This window comes from Mytilus californianus, unplaced genomic scaffold (genome assembly GCF_021869535.1).
Source record: "Mytilus californianus isolate M0D057914Y unplaced genomic scaffold, xbMytCali1.0.p SCAF_18, whole genome shotgun sequence".
NCBI lineage: Eukaryota > Metazoa > Mollusca > Bivalvia > Mytilida > Mytilidae > Mytilus > Mytilus californianus.
The window spans coordinates 12464026-12478693 of record NW_026262666.1 but is presented as its reverse complement, the minus strand read 5'-3'; the positions used below and the strand labels follow the sequence as shown (position 1 = coordinate 12478693).

The window sequence follows — 14668 nt, the reverse complement described above, 5'->3', positions numbered from 1 at the left end:
TTGTTTACCAGGCGTGAACAATGGGAACACACTTGCAACCATGTTATATAACATAATATAAATAAGAAGATATGGTATGAGTGCCAATGAGACAACTCTCAATTCAAGTCACAATGTATAAAAAGTTAACAATTATAGGTCAAAGTACGGCCTTCAACACGGAGCCTGGCTCACACCGAACAACAAGCTATAAAGGGCCCCAAAATGATAGTGTAAAACAATTCAAACAGGAAAACCAACGGTATACTCTATTTCAAAAACGAGAAACGAGAAACACCTATAAACCACACCAACAAACGACAACGACTGAACAACAGGCTCCTGATTTAGGACAGGTGCATACAAATGCAGCAGGTTTAAAAGTTTTAACAGAAGCAAACCTTCACCCTAACCTGAGACTGTAATGAAACATTACAACATAAAAAGACACACTATAAAATACAAATTGAGATGGCTTAACTCGATCAAAAGGACATTTAAACAAAAACAAGTAAACAAACATTGAGCGAATTTTGTTTTTTTATTAACAGGTTTGCCAGATTCAAAACGTTTTGATGTTACTTTGATGATTGCATTGCTCACAAATCTTACTAAGTTGAGTCATTATGACAACACTCCTTTAGAAAATGACACTTCACCATCGGCTGATTTAGCAAGGATAAAATATTATAGGAATTATATATCACATCACATATCACACAAGAAAGATGGGAAGATGGACAGTGTATTTTTTAACAAAGCATGGGACGATATAAGTTGGGTAAGTTCACTGTATAATGTATGTGAAAAGAGGGAAGATTTTTTAATTTTCATATTTTACCAACCATTGGATGAAACTATGAAAAGACAAGTAGTTTCCTTCGGAAAATAAATGGAATCTAGTTTTCATTGAAAACCCATGTCAAACTTTTTGTTATTTTCTTTTCCAAAAATTATAAATCATACTTTAAATACTTTAAATTTCTGGTCTGTTTAAATTACAGGCCATTTCAATGGAATTCTTATTGAACTATTCAATTAAAAAAGAAATTCTCCAAATATCTTGTAGCTTTACTTATTATATGAGTGGAAAATAAGAGAGATACTGTTTAGATGTTCTATATACTAATCCTGTCAAAAAAGAAAAAGCCATCAAAATTTCGATTTTGCAGAAGATATTGTGTCGTTATTCCAACGAAAAGAGGGCGTTACAGAGTAACACTAGTTTAGGCACATAAGTATAATTGTAAACAGTAACTACAAACAATAAGTGTACACGTGACGTGATTTATGGGGCGCATTTTAAACATATATCGTTAAATCTCCCTTCGAAAGAATTTTTTTTTTAAAGTTCTTGGTGTTGTCAAAATTGGCCTTAAACTGATCTTAACTCGCGCTTGTATCATTTAAAGTATTAACTTATACTACAGAACATATTTACACTGAAAAACCCTACTTTTATAAGTCCATTATAAATTCACAATATCAAAACCCTACACTAATTCAAACTAAAAAGAACAGGCACATATTTACAAAATCCAATCAACGCACTAAACAAACGTAGTCCTGCAGATGTTTCGGTCTACTACGAAAAGGTCCTGAAGTTCTAACGGTTGGTTTCGTTTCTTGGTGTTCAGTCACGACATCGTCTAACTGATTATTGATGGCAATCGGTTGTGTACGATTGTCAGTGCGGTAGGCTGTTTGAATTGGCAGTTCATATTCTGACTGATCAATCATCGGCTCTTTGGTTAACATCAAATGTCTACGATTTCTCCGATAAGTGCTGCCATCTTTTGTGGTCACATTGTACGATCTAATATTACATTTCTCATCAACCTTAGCTTTCGTCTATGCTTTTCCGTTTCTGAACGGCTTTATTCGGACTACATCTCCTTTCGCTAGTTCGGTCTTATCTTTAGCACAACGGTTGTAATAGAAACGCTGTTTCTCCTGTTGAAACCTCTTGATTCCTACAACATCTGTTTGAATGTCCGGCTTCAATAATCTTGACGCTGATGGTAGTAACGTTCTCCCTCTTCTTCCAAACATATTTTGAGACGGAGAACTATCCAAACCTTCAGATGGTGCATTTCTTAAGTCTAACAATGCTAAATACGGGTCTTGTGCATCCTTCTGAGATTTAATCGTCAACCTCTTTGCTGTTTTGATAGCGTTTTCAACTTTTCCATTAGATCGTGGAAATCTCGGCGAACTCGTTGTATGCGTAAATTCATACTGATTCTAGAAATGTCTAAATTCGTGACTATTGAATGGCGGTCCATTATCTAAAAATACACAGTCAGGTAGACCATATCTCGCAAAATGTTTCTTCAAGATTCCAAAGACTTCCTTTCCTTTCTTGTTATTTAATCTGTCATTTTCAAAGTAGTCGGAATAGTAATCAATGGTCATCAAATAATCTTGCTGATTAAATTCAAAGAGATCGCAAGCAACTTTCTCCCATAGTCTTGTACATAGTTCATGACTATGCAAACTTTCTTTCTGTTGTTCCATGTTGAATGTATTGCAGTTTCACATGTTTTAATGTAATTTTCAATGTCCGAGTTCATATTCGGCCAATACAAATATTCCCTCGCTCGTCGTAAATATCCTTCGATACCTATGTGACTAGAATGTGCTTTTTCCATCAGATCTGCTCTTGCAGTTTTCGGCACTACAACCCTATCACTTTTAAATATCAATCCATTCTGAATTGTAAGTTCTTCTCGAAACGGAAAATACTTGTGTGTCTTAAGATCTACGGCGTTCTTGTTAATCGGCCATCCTTTCTTTATAACTTTCGAAAGAATTTGAAGTTCTTCATCTTCTGCGGTGGAAGATTGTAGTGTTTTGCATCTTTCGGCGGTGATCGGTAAGAACTGAATCCATTCACAGTTTCAATTTCCTTCTCGGTATCCAATCGCCTATCTTGTCCACTAGATTCTTTCCTGATATACGCGCTACTCAATGTGTCTGCTATATACATGTCAACTCCTGGTTTGAATACGATAACATATTCAAACATTTGCATACTTTACAACATTCGTTGTAGTCGTTTCGGAGCGGTCAGCAAAACTTTCTTACGTATGATCTTAAGCGGTTTGTGATCAGATTCGACGGTGATTTTTTATCCATACGTATAGGTCTCGAACTTTTCCATTCCAAAAACTACAGCTAGTAACACTTGTTCAATTCGAACGTAATTTTCCTCGGTCGGTGTTAATGTATCTTGCAGCAAGCAAGCACAAAGTCCTGATTGTGACGAATCACATTGTAATATAACTGCTTTCTTTTCATCAAAGTATCGAAGTACCGGTGTATTTGACAATACTTTGTTTATCTGATCAAATGCTAGTCCGTGTACGTGAGGATCCCATTTGAAATCATTTTCTGACTTAAGTAACTGCCTGCGCGAAGAGGTTAGACATAGACATGATAGACACGATGAGATAGACATGGTGCAAACTTCTGTACATAGTTTACCATGCCCAAAAGTCTCTGAACTGCTTGGCGGTCCTCTGGTATCGGCATCTACGTCACTCGATTCATCTTCGTTAGCAAACACGAATCCATCAAAAATTCCTAACGCATCTGCGCCTATGCACGATAAGAACGTAGCGGTTTTCGTTTTGCCCTCTGGCTTCTCTAATCCGGTTGCAATTTCATAGTTAGACCACATTTGTTTAAAGCGTTTCTAATTTGTTGCAATGTTTCGTCGAAAATCCAGTTTCTGAGGAAACGGCAGATTAGTGTTTATTATGTGCTCCGTAGAATTTTTGGCCTCGGCGACAACTTCTACTTCTGCATCAGCCATTATGATAATTAATATATCGGAAAAGTTTTCAACAAATGTGAATATTCTCTCGAATATCAAATGTTAACAAGTTACAAATAACTCACAGAACATAGCGAATTGTATGTCCATTGTACACTTGTAATCCAAACAAAAGGATGCTAGAATCTCACTTCAAATGTTATTAATAAAGTTTTTGGGCCACATAATACATTAATATGATTTAGACTGTCCGTTTGCAACCACATCTGACATCATGTGTCGTTATTCCAACGATAAGAGGGCGTTAAAGAGTAACACTAGTTTAGGCACATAAGTATAATTGTAAACAGTGACTACCAACAATAAATGTACACGTCATGTGATGCTGACGTATTGGGCGCATTATAAACATATATCACTTCTATAGAACACAATTTGTAAATTGCTAGGTGTAAAATAATGTTGCTAGAAATCTCTTGTTTGTATAGTTTTGACCTTTTAACTTTTGCAATTCTATAACTGTGAATATCACATGTTATATGTCATACTGGGATGCGTATCAGTCAACCAGTCAAAAACTCAATGTTATTACAGAACTGAAAATATTGCAAAAACATCAATTTTAATAACCATATGTGCTATGATTTACTGAGTAATTAAACTAAATTTAACTGCGATCATCTTTAGAATATGCATAGGTAGAGATATATTTCTCCATAGTCAGCATCTATGTACATAAAACATTTTGCAAAAATAAAATTGACAACTGTGATAAAATGTTAATACAGGCATATGGAAACCTATTTTGATTTAGCATGTGGAATCTAAATAAACTTAAAAGAAGTATAATTGACTTTCAAATCAAACATATAATGTTGATCCTACAATTAGTTGTATATGATTTTTTTTAAGGCTGTAAGAAGATTAAGTGACCAAGACATGCAGGATGAATGTATAGAGCTGAAAACAAAATGTTTAGACCGATCTACAGTGCCTTGGAATATAAGAGGTAAGGACTAGATTGTTTAAGCAATCATCAATAATTAGAAAAGTAAATGATTAGAGGCAAAAGTAAAAGTAAAAGAAGTAAAAAAGTGTCAAGGATATAAATATTGGGTTGCAGATTTAGAACCTTCCTCTTTTCCCTAATTTATTAGTGCCATTACTGTTTTACAGTTACCAAATAAACTGAATTGTTCTGATTTTAAACCTACTTGCAGAACTTTTAATCGGAATATAGCTAGAGTATTTGGATATAACAATTGATTATCCCCACCTTTCAGTATTTAAAGCTGATACATCTACTAAGTTAGCCTGTTTCGTTCCTTTATATTGATACCATTATAGAAAATGTGTATTATAAAGTCGAAATTAGTCGGTTGAAAGACCTTGGAATTACCAGATTAGGATTACCTTTAAAAAGAATTATTGGTCTAAAACACTATTTCATGTCACTAATGTACTGTCCATTGATGATTATTTGTACATGATCCGCCCAATAAAGTTCAAGTGTTATGTCTTTCCATTATCCCAAACTCTGCTTCTTAATGAAAAATATTTATTTCTCTGAATCCTTATCTTATGTAGTAAACAGAATTGATTGGTCCTGAGATACATGGATATAAAAAAGAAGATGTGGTATGATTGCCAATGAAACAACTCTCCACAAGAGACAAGATGACATAGAAATTAACATTTATAGTTCATCTTACGGCCTTCAACTATGAGCAAAACCATACCGTTTAATCAGCTATAATAAGTCCCGAAGTGACAAATGTAAAACAATTCAAACGAGAAAACAAACGGCCTGATCTATGTACAAAATAATGAACGAAAAACAAATATGAAATACAGCAACAAACGACAACCACTGAATTACAGGCTCCTGACTTGGGACAGGCACATACAGAATGTGGCGGGGTTAAACTAGTTTGTTGGCACCAAACCCTCCCCTTACCTGGGACAATGGTGTAACAGTACAACATAAGAACAAACTATAAAAATCAGTTGAAAAGGGCTTAACTCTTCAGATTGATACAAGGCAGAAATACATCTAATAAAAACACAGACACGGACGTAGCAGGTTACTGGAGCTGTCTGGTAGGGTTTACTTAACCTTTACCTCATTTGCATGGTAGGCAAATTTTAGGTTCTGTTGTGTCCTCAAGAGTTTCAACATCAACGATAATTGTCGCTTGCTTTTCATTCATGTCAGCAGAATTAAAAGAGGCGACAAATAGTATTGGGATATTCAAACTCATAAATCGAAAACAAACGTAAAATCCCACGGCAATAGTACACAAAACACAATATAGAAAAATACAGACTGAGCATTTTAATGGTTTATGTGGTTCTGTTTTACTGTCAGAATACTTGATTTGATTTATTTTACTGCCCAATGTTTTGGTGACTTCTGTTATCCTTTTGAGGTCTTATTTTAAATTAACATTGGATTTTTATATTGCATTGTAATTGGGTGTAATTCTTTTGCTGGCTTTCACTCGATGACATCGTACATAAGTATTACTCCTAGTTTGTTTTTATCAGGTTGTAAGGAGCAATTTTAATATGACGTTCTTCAAACGTTTTGAATACACACCCGTGGTAAAATACGAATATAGTGCTTGTCAACTGATCGGCAACGGCATGTTTTGTTTGGGCTATTCCAATCATACTCCCATGTCGTATAATTTTGTTTATCAATTTAGTTAATTGAGGTCAACCCGTGTAAATGACGACATTAGATCAAACGATCGATTCATTCTATGAGGTAAGAATAAAAGCATTCTAGGAGAAAATGCACGAATGTTAAAGTGGTCCAAACATGGAAACATTAAACAGGTGTATACAAATTTGTTGAAAGTCAATTTTCTTATATAAAAGTAAGATTTATTGAATTTGTTCAGTCTCAAGTAAGTATTTATACAAAGGAAATTAAATATAGGTCAAAACGTATATTTGTGGTTTTCATACACACATAATTGTTGGAAGCGATACACAACCAACCACCTTCATAGGACAGTGTACAAAAAGATCATTGCTTTCTTTTTTGACAGATATACGCAACACAATTTGTGGTAAAATCCAAATAAATTCAAACCCCCATGAAATATTCTTAAATAAATCATACTAATCACGGTAGACATCTTGGTACATGTATATAAAATCCAAGTACTGAATCACGCATAATACAAACTTTCTACATGTCTTCTTCAGTATATTGCAGCTGCATCTTGCTTAACTTGGCATAGTCATTTGTTTGAACTTGCAATGAAAATTCACTAAATACAGGAAACCAAAAAAAATTGAAAATAGTTCACAAACATGAAAGGAAAAGTAGCAAAGAAAATTCGATAAACAAAGATAAAAATAAAACAAACGAGCGTATATTAAATTTTATTTTAGTATATAGCTAATCACATATTTCGCTGAATTTATCTATTTCTTGATACTTGAATTCAAATGTTCCTATTGAAGATGAATCTAGAAAAGTGCTTCGGATGCACGACATTTATATTAAGAGGTATTTGCATTTTGTTGATTTGACGCTATATTCAGAATAGATATCTTTCTTGGACAAAATTGTTTCCTATTTGTATCAGTTTAAATATATCAAAATTAAGTATGGAAAATCCAAAATTGACAATTCTGGTTAACTTGCTTGCGAAGGAAAATAACAAAACAAATGTGACACTTCTGAACACCTTTGAACATTCAGATATAGGGATTATCATTAATTGATTTGATTGCATATTTCAGTACAAATCAATCAAATTTTGGAAGAATGGAAGGTAAATGCTGGTAACTTTGTCGAGACCAAAGCTGCCAAACATGTGCTTGATTGTGTACAGGGAAACAATTGTGTTGCTATTACTGCTAGCTCTGGTGTTGGGAAGACAGCAACTCTACGACATGTGGCTTTAAAAATGGCAGCTGAAGGCTACGATATACAACTGGTAACCAGTCCACATGATATTGTTAAGTTTTACAATCCAGATCTGAAAACTTTATTTGTTGTTGACGATTTTTGTGGAATTTATTCTATAAACCAGTCGGACTTAAACAGTTGGGAAACCGTTATTGAGGTATTAAAGTGCTCATTCAAAATAAAGTAACGAAAATAATGGTCGCTTGTCGATTACAAGTGTATCAGGATGAACAGTTTGAATCTTTGTCTATTTTCAAGACATGCGTATGTAACTTGCAATCAGAAAATTTATGTTTATCAAAAACAGAGAAACAGTCAATAGCAGAAGTATACATGGAAACAGATGCTTCCGAAATTATTCAGTTCTGTGATTTATATGAATGTTTTCCGCTTCTCTGTAAATTGTATAATGATAATTCTGAACTAAATATGAAATAATTCTTCCAGAATCCATTTCCAGTTTATGAGGGAGAGATTGACAATTTGCATAAAAGAGGACATTTTAAGAAATATTGTTCCTTGGCTTTGTGTGTCATGTTTAACAATAGATTGGACGAGGAATTGTTGACCGAGGAGGTAAATATAGTAATAAGAACAATGATAGAAAACACATGTGAGGCCTGTAAACTGGACAGAGGAACATCTCGACTTATTCTTCTAGATGAATTGAAGTCACTTGAAAATACTTTCTTAAGGAAGGAACATAATGTATACAAAACAATACATGATAAATTATTGACTTTTTGGTTTACTATTTTGGTAAAAAAATTATCCAGTGTTTATTATTGAATGCAGACAGTTGGATTATTTCAGAAAGATTTTTATTAGAAAAAAAAGCTGGCATGGCTCAGTTTATCACTGTCGTACCATCTAAATACCAACCGTTGTACATAGGGAGAATGATTCATGACTGGTCTGAAGGAAAAGTAGCGATCGTGTTTCAAAATATTAATATGAAAGTACCAGAGTTCAGACAGAAATTCCTATGTCATTTAAAAAAACTTGATATTTCACTACAAAAACAATTGGCACTGACCTATGATGTAAATTACAAAGATAATACATTGTTAAAGAGTTGTCGCCTTCATGATATTCCTTTTATTCAGTGGTGTATCAATCATGGTGTCGATTGTAACCAGTGTAGTTGTGGAGGTGTGTGTCCATTGCATGTATCCGCACAAGGAGGTCATACAGAGGCTGTGAATGTATTACTGAAAACTAAGGCAGATATCAATACGTGTTCAGATGAAGGAATATTTCCTTTGTATTTAGCATGTCAAAATAATCATATAGAGACCGTAAAAGTTTTACTGGATAACAAGGCAGACATTAACAAGTGTATTGATGATGGAACATCTTCCTTGTATATTGCTTGTCACTATAATCATATAAAGGTAGCACAGGTATTGCTGAACAACAAGGCAGATATTGATAAGTGTAGAAATGATGGAACATCTTCTGTGTATTGTGCGTGTCACAATAATCATATAGAGATGGTAAAGGTATTAATTGATAACAACGTGGACATTAATAAGTTTGACAATAATGGATTATCTCCTTTGTGCATTGCCTGTTACAAAAATAATTTAGAGATTGTACAAAATTTATTGGATAACAAGGCAGACATTCATAAGTGTACGGATGATGGAGTATCTCCGTTGTTTATTGCTTGTCACAATAATCATATAGATACAGTAAAGATATTAATAGAAAACAAGGCTGACGTTAATAAATGTAAAGATAATGGAACACCTCGTTTGTTGATTGCTTGCAAGAATAATAATATAGAGATAGTAAAAGTATTACTGGAAAACAAGGCAGATATTAATAAGTGTACAAATGATGGAGTATCTCCTTTGTATATTGCTTGCCAGTATACTCATATAGAGATAGTAAAGGTATTAATTGACAACAACGCAGACATCTTTAAGTGTGAATGTTATGGAACATCTCCTTTAATTGTTGCTTGTAACAATAATCATTTGGAGATAGTTCAGTTATTGCTGAACAAAGAGGCAGACATTAATAAGTGTAGTGATGATGGTCAATCTCCCCTGTATACTGCTTGTAACAATAATCACACAGAGATTGTAAAGATACTTCTGGACAACAAGGCAGACATTAATAAGTGTACATACAATGGGGCATCTCCTTTGTTTATAGCTTGTTACAATAACCACATTGATACAGTAAAGGTTTTACTAGACAACAATGCAGACATTAATAAGTGTACATATGATGGAACATCTCCTTTGTTCATTGCTTGTGACAATAATCATGTAGAGACAGTTATTGTATTACTAGAAAACAAAGCAGACATTAATAGGTGTAAAGATAATGGAACATCTCCGTTGTATATAGCTTGTCACAATAACCATATCAATATGGTAAGGATATTACTAAGCTACAAGGCAGACATAAATAAATGTAAAGATAATGGTACAACTCCGTTGACTGTTGCTTGTGGTAATGAACATATAGAGATAGTTAAGATATTACTGGACAATCAGGCAGACATTCATGAGTATAAAGATTTTTCTTTCTTCAAGAATAATGATGGTAAGACTTAAAAAAAAAAGGAGCAGAAAAATTCATATGAATATGATGGTATGCCAACAGAATGGATTATTGTGAAATAGTTACTATGATTCATGCAATATCAACACAGGAGTGGCATTAAGATATAAACTAAATCAAACTGAGTAACAGTCATCAATGTTTTAGATGGTTTACTAGCAGTTGATATTTAGTTAAATGAAAGACATTGTAATTTATGTAATTGGGGATCATTTTTCTCATAAAAATAAAATGTCAGATCAGTGATATTTTATTTAAACAGAACTTGATAACCAACAGTAAAATTTAACCTTCAATATAACTAAACGTGACAGCCTTAAGGAAAGGTATGTGAAAGTTTGCTGACATGCTTATAAACCTTTTTGCGCAGTGATTCATCTTTATTGAACACAAACCAATTTTCTAGGATACTTGAGATAATCTAATTTCATAGAGTACCACTTTGGTTTACTTATTTGATTCTAAGTTTATTAACCTGTTGTCGGTCTTAAGTTGAGATTCTAGTTACTAAAAGATATTCGGGCATGACAAGATAGTCACGATTCTTAAAACAAGGAGTTCAAAAAGAGGAACGGAAATAAATGGCAAGCAAATTTCCATCTTTCACAATTTCAAAGAATCAAAGTTCTTCAAAAGTAGCGTTAAATGTTGCATCGACAGCATTAGCATTTCCTGCTATGCATACATCACCCACCATGATAATTCACACTCAGTAAGAATATCACAATCGGGGATAGGACATAAACTACGGGTCAGACGTCTATACTGGTATTCAATGATCTAAGATTTCGGAATCATTTCGCCTGTAAGTTGAGACATCGACACATCGTAATGGTCAAACAACTCGAGATGGTGACCGTAAAACATATGTGGTGTCAATTGCAGTAATTCTTCCCTGTTACTTTGTTGGAGCAGTTTTTACAGATGTTAAATTGGTTCAATATTCAACATTCAACATTCAGAATATTTTTTGTTAAAAGAATCTTGTTCTTTTCTTCTTTTTTTTTCAATGTTCATATTATGAAACATGCGATCCCAACATTCAATATTTAAATTGTCATTATTCAATATTCGCTTTTCAACATTCAAATTCAATTTCAACATTCAAAATTTAAATTCAACATTTTACTTTCAAATTAAACCAGAAAGAGTCGGCAATTCTTAATTCTTACAAAGATATTACAATTAAAGAAATTAGGTATTGTACAATACCATATTCTTTTTTTCACTGGGAAGACATTATCCTAGCAGGCAGCATCGAAAACCTTTAAAAAAAATACAAAAGATTTACGGAACACTGTTATGATTTTAGTATCAATTCATATTTTATATGTACTTAATTTGTACATTTTTGATAAAATGTATACTTCAATACTGCTTGTACTATCAACTACAAAACAAAATGTTGGCTTTTTTGTCTAATTTACTATCAACAACTAAAACTGTTTTGTTGGCGTCTTTGTTGGATTTTTCTTTTAATGTTTGTTTGAATTTCTTAATGGAGCATTTGCTACGAGATATAAAAAACATAAAATATGATTTTTTTGTTTTGTTCAATCATTAATGAAAGTAAAATAGTGAAATAATAATTCACTTTTAACAGCCAGTTTGGTTCAGTTTTGTCAAATTAAGCAAAAAAAGATCACTAATGAATTATTCACTTGCACGTGAATAAATCGACCTCATTGAATCCGTACTCATGGGAACTTTAATTGATCCCTATAGCTAGAGATGGGTTACGCATGAACTAGGCGTGTTCAGTTATTAAATGGAAAAGAATATAAACATTGAAAGTGAAATAAGGGTAAAAAATTTGGTTGACTGGTTCGATTTAGAAAAACTCATTCTTATACAGGTAAAAACGATTATTAGCATATTTTTAACCTATAATATGAAATCAAACAGACCTAGAAAAATCCAATTGCACGAGTTCGCAATCTATTAATATCTATGTTTATGTTTATATCGGGTTATATGACCATCGGCAGTCTTCGGTGGTCACCTCGATAGTTAATTAGATGGCGTCTAGACTAAATGATTCATGACTGGTCTGAAGGAAAAGTAGCGATTGTGTTTCAAAATATTAATATGAAGGTACAAGAGTTCAGACAGAAATTCCTATGTCATTTAAAAACACTTGATATTTCACTGCAGAATCAATTGGCACTTACCTATGATGTAAATTACAAAGATAATACATTGTTAAGGAGTCGTCACCTTCATGATATTCCTTTTATTCAGTGGTGTATCAATCATGGTGTCGATTGTAACCAGTGTAGTTGTGGAGGTGTGTGTCCATTGCATGAATCCGCACAAGGAGGTCATACAGATGCTGTGAAGGTATTACTAAAAACTAAGGCAGATATCAATACGTGTTCAGATGAAGGAATATTTCATTTGTATTTAGCATGTCAAAATAATCATATAGAGACCGTAAAGGTTTTACTGGATAACAAGGCAGACATTAACAAGTGTATTGATGATGGAACATCTTCCTTGTATATTGCTTGTCACAATAATCATATAAAGATAGCACATGTATTGCTAAACAACAAGGCAGATATTGATAAGTGTAGAAATGATGGAACATCTCCTTTGTATTGTGCGTGTCACAATAATCATATAGAGATGGTAAAGGTATTAATTGATAACAACGCGAACATTAATAAGTGGGACAATAATGGATTATCTCCTTTGTTTATTGTCTGTTACAAAAACAATTTAGAGATTGTACATAATTTATTGGATAACAAGGCAGACATTAATAAGTGTATGCATGATGGAAAATAAACGGAGTTTATTGCTAGTCACAATAATCATATAGGGACAGTAAAGATATTAATAGAAAACAAGGCTGACGTTAATAAATGTAAAGATGATGGAACACCTCGTTTGTTGATTGCTTGCAAGAATAATAATATAGAGATAGTAAAAGTATTACAGGAAAACAAGGCACATATCAATAAGTGTACAAATGATGGAGTATCTCCTTTGTATACTACTTGCCAGAATACTCATATAGAGATAGTAAAGGTTGTAATTGACAACAAGGCAGACATTTTTAAGTGTGACTGTCATGGAACATCTCCTTTAATTGTTGCTTGTCACAATAATCATTTGGAGATAGTTCAGTTATTGCTGAACAAAGAGGCAGACATTAATAAGTGTAGTGATGATGGTCAATCTCCACTATATACTCCTAGTAACAATAATCACACAGAGATTGTAAAGATACTTCTGGACAACAAGGCAGACATTAATAAGTGTACATACATTAATGCATCTCCTTTGTTTATAGCTTGTCACAATAATCACATTGCTACAGTAAAGGTTTTGCTAGACAACAATGCAGACATTAATAAGCGTACATATGAAGGAACAACTCCTTTGTTCATTGCTTGTGACAATAATTATTTAGAGACAGTTATTGTATTACTAGAAAACAAAGCAGACATTAATAGGTGTAAAGATAATGGAACATCTCCGTTGAATATAGCTTGTCACAAGACCCATATTAATATGTTAAAGATGTTACTAAACTATAAGGCAGACATAAATAAATGTAAAGATAACTCCGTTGATTGTTGCTTGTGGTAAGAAACATATAGAGATAGTAAAGATATTACTGGACAATCAGGCAGACATTCATGAGTGTAAAGATTTTTCTTTCTTCCAGAATAATGATGTATCGATCGTAAGACTTAAAAAATATGGAGCAAAAAAATTCATATGAATATGATAGTATGTCAACAGAATGGATTATTGTGAAATAGTTACTATGATTCATGAAATATCAACACAGGAGTGGCATTAAGATATAAACTAAATCAAACTGAGTAACAGTCATCAATGTTGTAGATGGTTTACTAGCAGTTGTTATTTAGTTGAATGAAAGACATTATAATTTATGTAATTGGGGATCATATTTCTCATAAAAATAAAATGTCAGATCAGTGATATTTTATTTAAACATAACTTGATAACCAACAGTAAAATTTAACCTTAAATATAACTAAACATGACAGCCTTAACGAAAGGGATGTGAAAGTATTGCTGCCGTGCTTACAAACCTTTTTGCGCAGTGATTCATCTTTATTGAACACAAACTAATTTTCTATTATACTTGAGATAATCTAATTTCATAGAGTACCACTTTGGTTTACTTATTTCATTTCATTCATTTTCTACTTACCACCTGAGAAATATACATACGGATATTACTTTCCTTACCAGTCCAGACTTCGCAATTAAAATAAAACATCTAGATGACAGAGATTGAAATAAACAATTAATTTCCCCATAGGCGACAATGATAGCCTTTTTCGAGATACAGACTTTAGAAAGTTGATTTTTTTAACGAAACCTTGCTAGAATTAAAGAAAAGTTATTAGGACAGTATTTTTTGG

The 14668-nt window shown here is 33.0% G+C and overlaps 1 protein-coding gene across 1 annotated transcript; it reads left to right on the top strand.

Moving 5' to 3' along the window:
- Nucleotides 1-547: 547 nt before the first annotated feature.
- LOC127726820 (ankyrin-3-like) lies at nucleotides 548-13859 on the top strand. Its single transcript, XM_052234272.1, has 5 exons — nucleotides 548-760; nucleotides 4670-4766; nucleotides 7517-10249; nucleotides 12417-12899; nucleotides 13059-13859. The coding sequence occupies exons 3-5, from the start codon at nucleotides 8528-8530 to the stop codon at nucleotides 13857-13859; spliced, it is 3006 nt and encodes a 1001-aa protein (XP_052090232.1). The 5' UTR covers nucleotides 548-760; nucleotides 4670-4766; nucleotides 7517-8527.
- The last annotated feature ends 809 nt before the right edge of the window (nucleotides 13860-14668 follow it).